General features: G+C 39.7%; 1 protein-coding gene across 8 annotated transcripts in view; it reads right to left on the bottom strand.

The window, feature by feature from the left end:
- The window catches only part of HNRNPC (heterogeneous nuclear ribonucleoprotein C (C1/C2)), a 62,159-nt gene that overhangs the window by 21,043 nt on the left and 32,396 nt on the right, over nucleotides 1-8,720 (bottom strand). For all 8 annotated transcript variants that reach the window (XM_011930932.1, XM_011930936.1, XM_011930933.1 and 5 more), the window contains one exon: nucleotides 2,676-2,952. In XM_011930932.1, the coding sequence (XP_011786322.1) occupies nucleotides 2,676-2,916 (241 nt within the window). In that variant the 5' untranslated portion in view covers nucleotides 2,917-2,952. The remainder of the gene's footprint in view (nucleotides 1-2,675; nucleotides 2,953-8,720) is intronic.

Genomic DNA, 8,720 nt, shown 5'->3' with positions numbered 1-8,720 from the left:
GTAAACCCGGGAGGCAGAGCTTGCAGTGAGCTGAGATCCGGCCACTGCACTCCAGTCCGGGCGACAGAGCAAGACTCCGCCTTAAAAAAAGAAAAAGAAAAGAAAATCTGAAACAAAACAACTCATCTTTCTTTTTTTTTTTTTTTTAAGACAGGGTCTCACTGTAATACAAGCTGGAGTGCAGTGATGCAATAACAGCTCAATACAGCCTAGACCTCCAAAGCTCGGGTGATCCTCCCATCCAAGTAGCAGGCACTACCAAGGCTGGCTAATTTTTTTATTTTTCATAGGGACGAACTCTTGGGGTCAAGTGATCTGCCTTGACCTCCCAAAGTGCTGGAATTACAAGTGTGAGCTACCATGCTCAGCTTCATCTCTCCTTTTAATATTAAAAAGGCTCATAAATTTTTACAAGGCTAAGACTTCATCTTCCATATATTTGTGCTCTCTTCTGTACCATTAAAGTGTTCCTGAGACATAACATTAAGTCTGTCTTTGGTACTCTCCACCCTCAGATCCCACTTTAACTCAACTCTCCCCATTCAAGGCACTGACTGTTCACTCAGTTACTATTACAAGGGAAAACTATCAGTGGTTACCTTTCCAAGAATGGTTCAGTTCATTCCGAATTATTACAAATATATTAAAATATACACCAATCCACAAAATAATATAGTGCAGTGTGACACCCTCAAATCATCCTCAAAGGCAACTTCAGATTTCCCTTATAAGTAAGGATTAGCTGTACTGCATGTAAAACATCCGGAGTTAACAACTGCTTTCTGAATAATTCGTAAGTTGCTTAAACAGCCTTTACACACACCAAAAAAATAAAAGAGCAAAGGGAAACAACCCTAGTTTTTCAAATACAATTTGTAACACGTAAGCCCAGCTACCTACCCTGCTACCCATGACCTTCCAAACAAGAATTCATCTTCTCCTTGTTCTAAAAACCCATGTCAGAAAGCCAAAATTGTTTTTTAACTTCCCAGTCATGCTAAAGCACTCAGTCAACAGTACCTCCATTTTCATATATACTGCTTTTATTAAGATGAGTCTCATTTTAATACACACATGCCCCAAAATATACAAATTCCATATATATATATTTTTAGACGGAGTCTTGCCCTGTTGCCCATGCTGGAGTGCAATCACGGCTCACTGTAACCTACGCCTCCTGGGTTCAAACAATTCTCCTGCCTCAGCCTCCTGAGCGGCTGGGATTACTGGCACCTGCCACCACGGCCTGCTAATTTTTTGTATTCTTAGTAGAGACAGCTTTTCCCGGTGTTAGCCAGGATGGTCTCCATCTCCTGACCTCATGACCGGCCCAACTCAGCCTCCCAAGGTGCTGGGATTACAGGCATGAGCCACTGCACCTCGCCAAACGTGGATATCTTAAACTTAATCCTTTATATCTTACCTTTTTATACAAAAGGAGCTCATCAAATCAACAACTGAAAACCACCTGAGGCCAGGTACAGGGGCTCATGCCTGTAATCCCAGCACTTTGGGAGGCAGAGGCGGGAGAATCACCTGAGGTCAAGAGGTGAAGACCAGCCCGGAAAACATGGTTAAACCTCGGATCTACCAAAAAATACAAAAATGAGCCAGGTGTGGTGGTGCACTCCCGTAGTACCAGCTACTCGGGAGGCTGAAACAGGACAATGGCTTGAACCTGGGAGGCTGAGGTTGCAGTGAGCCAAGACTGCACCACTGCACTCAAGCCTAAGCGACAGAACTAGACTGTGTCAAAAAGAAAAATAAAGATTGAATATACTGTCTATTTGCTGAACACCATTACATGAATACCTTCAGGTTTTGGTATATTAACCTCATTTACAATTCTGACTTTGAAACCATATAGTGTTTTAAAACTAAAGATAGAATTTCTAAAAATGCAATCCAGTAAGATGTAAAAACAATAAATAGATGCAAATTGTGTATCTGGTTGGTTACGTAACATTATCAAAGAATTGCTTCATGTAACTCTAACCTATCATGCTATGAGTCAACAGACATAGTAGAATGTATACAAAGAATAAAACCACAAATATAAAATTGAAAATAATCATCTTAATTTTGTAAAAACACAGGTGTGATTATTTTGAAACTGAGGCACAAAGTACACATAAAATGAGAAGTTAAAACAGACATCTAGTAGTACAACTAATCAAATAAACATATGGACGCTGCATTCTGGCTTGAATAAACCAAATCATAGGTAGCACTCTGAGGTGTCATTACATTTGAAAAGACAAGAAAATCTAAGACTGAGCCAAACTGCAATTGGCCCAATGATGGAGCGAAACCCCAATGAGGAGACAAGCAGTCAACAACACTAGAGAGCTCCACCAGTCTGCTGTGGGGAGGATATAACAATTTAGGCAACATTTTAACACCGTGAAGTGTCATTCCCAGGTCACCCTACTCACAATTGTCAAATGAGAGTTGTCCTGTCTCTACTACACAAAACAGTACAATGAAGAATATCCTTTACTTAGCCAATTATAACTATAAGCCTAATGTATTTTTATTAGACTGAATAGTCACAATATCCAGAATATCTCAGGCTGTCAGTTTTACAGACATAAAAAAAACAAAAACAAAAAAACATGAATCAAAAAACTCAGGCCTGATCATCAACGAAAAAATTAACTTAACGGAGACCTTACCTAAAACCTGGCCAGCAATCATTCTGCCATCCTCTCCTGCTACAGCAGCCCGGGCATTTCTCTCATTAACATATTGAACGAAGGCAAAGCCCTTATGAACAGAGCAGCCCACAATTTTGCCGTACTTCGAAAAGATGGCCTCCACATCAGATTTCTTGACCACAAGAGTGTTGAGATTCCCAATGAACACACGGGAGTTCATGGAGCGAGGATCTGTCTTGTTGGTAACGTTGCTGGCCATTGTGTTTGATGATACGGTTTCTCACAAAGCTGAAAACTGTAAAGCAAAAAAAAGTATTCAGGTGAACAGATGCTAAAAACAATATGCCTTGATAAACATTCTCCACTCTCACTCTGAATCACTGTTAACTGCCCAGTATCAGGCAAATTAAAGGGACTCACAGCATTATGTATTTACTAATAAACTCAGAGACTCCAGCCTCTGAATATGTTCTAGGAAATTCAACTTCTTCCTCTTCATTCTATTTCAGCAGCACTAAACTCTAAATTATCAGGAAAAAAAAAATTCTCCCTGGCAGGTCATTGGCAATATAATTTCCTTGGACATAATTCCAAGTGGCCCTCCTCTAATAACTCAAGCAAATTAGAACTGCCTAAATTCTCTGACACCAGTATCTGCTGTTTTTCACATTACAGGTCATGCTAACTATTCCCTGCCATCAATAATCTTGATTCACGCTGCTTTTATTGAGTTTCACCGGTTCTGTATATATATACACAGCATAGCAAATGTCAAATTCTGTTCCAAGCCATTCATTAGCTAGATTAATATGGATAGCTTACACTTACCCATTAAGTATAATTTTCTTCAAAAGGCAATAAACAGAATCAATTCATTTACACTGGAAACACCTATTTCCAGATACTTCAATTAACTGCAGAATGCTTTAGATACGTAAGTATCAATACCATCTTTTTACAGACTGCAATGACTCCAAGGCTACTTTTTATATAACCTAAAATATAGGACATTTAATAATATCGGATGGTGATGATGATAAAACTAGCCAGTGGAACACGGCATGAATCAAATTAAGGATCGGGGAACTAAAGAAAAATATACAACTTTCCACAAATTATTTAAAACCAAAAATTCTGTCTTTACATATGTGATGGAGGCTCAATACTATCATAACAATATGAAGATTCACAATACCATCTTAGGTCCTGTATAAGTGAAAATGTTTTATTTCATTCTTTCAGCATTGTTTCCTGCCTCTTTCCACTCCACTCCCTATCTTGAACAAGACTTAAAAACATTCTTAAGATTTCCCCTTCATCCCTTTGAAAGGTTCCGATGAATCTCAAAATATTCCAGTATTTGTTATCCTTTCGATCCTCAAGTGAATCAGACAAACTAGTTCTTATGGATGATGTAAAAAAATATATATATATATATATATACATGTACAGAAAAACAGGCAGTATAACACCATTTCATTTATATATGACTCCTACCATTCTGATGCTTAATACAGTCATTTAACAGGCAGTACTGATTTAAAAGCTCCAACAAAACTTCACTTCCTTCCAAATGTTTCTGAAATTCGTGTCTTTATGTTACTTTCTAAAGTATATCTTTACAAAAAGTTCTTAATATTTTAAGACTTAGCAATAAAAATTAACAAACAGTAGCCACTGAAATCCACCAACAGTCTTTCAGCTCTTAAGTATGCCAGAAAGTCTGAGGACACTAAAAAGAGGAATGAAAACAAAAATCTGCATTAAGGCCTAACCGGTTTCAGATACTACTGCTGGTTTATAATACTTGCTATTACTACAAGTGGAGATACAATCTGGTTTTAAGCAACTATTTTTCACAAACAATAGGTATATCAACAGAAAATATAATCCCCATAGTTTTAATGAGAAGAAATTACCAGGGGTGAAGGGCTCCATAAGCCATCACAGAATACTGAATATAAGGGAAAAAACCCATCACACCACAGTCCAATGTTCCAAATGGACATTTGCAAAAAAATACCGATGTGATTGAAAGGGGGTAGGCACCACAGACAGAAATGGATCTAAATGACCATTTTCTCAATTTTCACAAATCTGAGTACATACCTAGAACTAATCAAGATGTATGGAATTCATAATCCCACAGCATTTTTCACGTGTATCAGGGCTTAATTCTCTCAAAGATCCACACAGGAAAAGCTCCGTAGAAAAGCATCCAGGCATATAAGTAAAAGGATTCTAGCAATGGTTGTTATCTCTGAGTTTAAGGATATGATTTCTCATTTTGTTTATGCTCCGGTTATTAAATCTGCTACAAAAGTGATGCACTACTTATTTTTGAAAATGTAATAATCCCAACTTCCAAAGGTTGCCTACAATTAATACCCATACTCACTACAAGGATTTAAATTCAAGATGGAGGCAACAGTAAAGACAGATGTACTCACAAATACCGATTAATTCCACTCTTAGTAACATATCCTCCTAAGGAATGAACAGTCACTACAAACTCATTCATTTTGGGGGTCAAATATTTACTAACCATGTGCTGAGTACCACATTCCGGGGAAAATCCAGGCAACAAATAGTAACAAAGACTGTCCTGAGAGCTTCCTTAAATTTTAGTGGTAGCGCTATGTCCAATTTTATGGAAGAGGTAGATTTCCCGAAGTTTTAGAAATAACCAAATGATGTCCAGTCACGCTTCATCCCACCTCAAAATTTTAAGGTACCATACAGGTGAAATTTCCATAAAGGGAGGAGGATAGCCAATACTGAAACACAAAGAAACTATTGGAAAAGAACTGGGACTCTTGGAAAGGGGCAGCAAGAGCAGAGCCATTTTTGAATCTGACTCCCAACAGACGACTCAAGATGGCAAAATCACTATCCTACAGATAGCATTTACAACAAAACTCCAAAATGCAAGGCAGTAAAGGCAAGCCAGCTTATATGGTTTCACTGATTGTGGGAGTATTGGAAGAGAACTGTGACTCTTGGAAAGGGGCAGCAAGAGCAGAGCAGTTTTTGAATCTTCAACTCCCAACATAAGACTCAAGATGGCAAAATCACTATCCTACAGACAGCATTTACGGTTTCACTGACTGGGAGAAATAAAAAATAAACAACTTGGAGAATAAAACACTTAGAAATACAATACCAAAATAACCAGCAGGTATTTATTGAAAAGAAAGAAATTTTAGAAAAGCGGTTAAAACTTGTAAGTTTTACCTGCTCCAATAGTGAGTGAGCACAAGGAATTTCAATAAAAATGTGTGAAGGTGCAAGAGCAGTTGCGTCCCTGTAAACTCTCATAACTAAACAAACCTTGTGTGGCTGATTCCACTGCCAATCCCTCTTCCTTTCACCAAAAGATAACAATCATTCTGACTTTACTAGTACTTTCTTACTTGTAAAATAATTCTAATGCCTAAATGTGTAACTGTAGACATTCTTGTCTTCCCAAAAAAATAAATGTGATGCATTTAAGGCATTTTTGTACATTAAGTCCCGCTTCTATTGCATTAAAATTTATCTGTTTAAGAATCCAGGGACGGCCGGGCGCGGTGGCTCAAGCCTGTAATCCCAGCACTTTGGGAGGCCGAGACGGGCGGATCACGAGGTCAGGAGATCGAGACCATCCTGGCTAACACGGTGAAACCCCGTCTCTACTAAAAATAGAAAAACTAGCCGGGCGAGGTGGCGGGCGCCTGTAGTCCCAGCTACTCGGGAGGCTGAGGCAGGAGAATGGCGTAAAACCCAGGAGGCGGGGCTTGCAGTGAGCTGAGATCTGGCCACTGCACTCCAGTCCGGGCGACAGAGCGAGACTCCGCCTCAAAAAAAAAAAAAAGAAAAGAAAAAAGAATCCAGGGTATTGACCTGTTGTTTCCCAGTCTGTATTTTCCAGAATTGATACTCCTAGTACAATTCCACATATTCTTAATTCCTGAAAGTGGCAGCTGGGACCGAAGGCTTATTCAGCCTCATCTGCAATTATTTTGGCAAGACTACATTGTCCTATAAGCGGCAATACCTTTTTGTGTTGTCATTGATGCTTAAACAATACCATTTCTCTCTAGGTAGTATGGTGTGGTTTCTCGAGCACCACATGTTATGCAGACTGCTGTTAGAAATCCTAAGAACAGGCCGGGCGCGGTGGCTCAAGCCTGTAATCCCAGCACTTTGGGAGGCCGAGACGGGCGGATCACGAGGTCAGGAGATCGAGACCATCCTGGCTAACACGGTGAAACCCCGTCTCTACTAAAACCCTGGCTAATACAAAAATTAGCCAGGCGTGGTGGCGCACGCCTGTAGTCCAAGCTACTCGGGAGGCTGAAGCAGGAAAACCACTTGAACCCGGGAGGTGGAGGTACCATTGAGTCGAGATCGCACCACTGTACTCCAGCCTGGGCGACAGAAGGAAACTTCGTCTCAAAGAACCTGAAATCTTGATGGAGAATAGCATGTCCAATTTATGAATTTACAGTTCACATATTCCAAGCCGGGTGAAGTGGCTCACACCTGTAATCCCAGCCCTTTGGGATACAGGCAGTTCATGTGAGATCAGGAGTTCAAGGTCACTCTGGCTAACATGGTGAAACTAAAAATACAAAATTCAGCTATGCGTGGTGGCCTACACCTGTAGTCCCAGCTACTCAGGAGGCTGAGGCAGGAGAATGGCGTGAACCTGGGAGGCGGAGCTTGTAGTGAGCTGAGGTCAGGCCACTGCACTCCAGCCCGGGCGACAGAGTGAGACTCCGTCTCAAAAAAAAAAAGAAATCCTAAGAACAGTCCCTCAGTTCTTTCATGTAACAGGTTGCCAGCATCCTTTTATAGTAGTAAAATAAACTCCTTGATCACATTAAAAAAAAGTATTTTTTTTTTGAGATGGAGTCTTGCTCTTGTTGCCAAGGATGGAGTGCAAAGGGGGAATCTTGGCTCACTGCAACCTACGCATCCCGGTTTCAAGTGATTCTCCTGCCTCAGCCTCCTCATTAGCTGGGATTATAGGCACGCGCCACCAAGCATGGCTACTTTTCTATTTTTAGTAGACACCGGGTTTCTCCATGTTAGTCAGGCTGGTCTCAAACTCCTGACCTCAGGTGAAACGCCTGCCTCTGCCTCCCAAAGTGCTAGGATTACAGGCGAAAGCCACTGCGCCCAGCCGTGATCCCATTTTCTTGCCTTAATTGTTAGTCCCTTTACTTCTGGAAGGTGTAAAAACCACTTGCAGAATGAAAAGGTCTACTTTTACTTTTTGCCTTATACAGATCTAAATTACTTGGTCATATTCTATATGAATTTTTGTAACAGAGTTCTAACAACTAACAACCCAATATTAATAAATTTCAAGCAATAATAGTGTTTTAAAAATACAACTTCAAGTGATGTGAAAATTATAATTTCAGTCAAAAAGGCAGTATCTGAAAACGTACAATACACTGGAGACATAAATGAACTACATAAAAATCATGTAAGAACGGACAGTACAGAAACATCACATATTTTAAAATGTTCTTGGGTACTCTGCTTGTGATTAATCTTTACTATCATTTTCATAGTTTCTCTGTATTTCTAAAATTCACTACAATGTTCATGCAAGCTTGGGGTTTTGGTAGAAAAAACTGATTTAAGTCAAATTCCTTAAACAGAAAATCCATTTGGTAGAAATTTTAAAAGGTTAATCACATTAGTAAGAATAGTCCAGGTCTGAATATATACTGAAATATTTTGAGGTCAATGCCCATTATTATCTTATTCCCCCTCTTCTAGTTGAAGGAGTCTAAAATTTTTTTTTTATAATGCAAGCTAACCCAGGGATCCTTCTCTATCATCATCTATTCGTGTGTAACAGTCGAATAATGCTGTTAGATAATTAAGTGATATTAATTTACATGAACTAGATTTAACATTAAGGAATCTGGGGCCAGGCGCGGTGGCTCACGCCTGTAATCCCAGCACTTTGGGAGGCTGAGGCGGGCGGATCATGAGGTCAGGAGATCGAGACCATCCTGGCTAACATGGTGAAACCCCGTCTCTACTAAAAATACAAAAAAATTA

Source organism: Colobus angolensis, unplaced genomic scaffold (assembly GCF_000951035.1).
Source record: "Colobus angolensis palliatus isolate OR3802 unplaced genomic scaffold, Cang.pa_1.0 Scaffold88, whole genome shotgun sequence".
Classification (NCBI taxonomy): Eukaryota; Metazoa; Chordata; class Mammalia; order Primates; family Cercopithecidae; genus Colobus; species Colobus angolensis.
The sequence above is the reverse complement of the archived record's forward strand: the minus strand, read 5'-3'. Positions and strand labels throughout refer to the sequence as shown.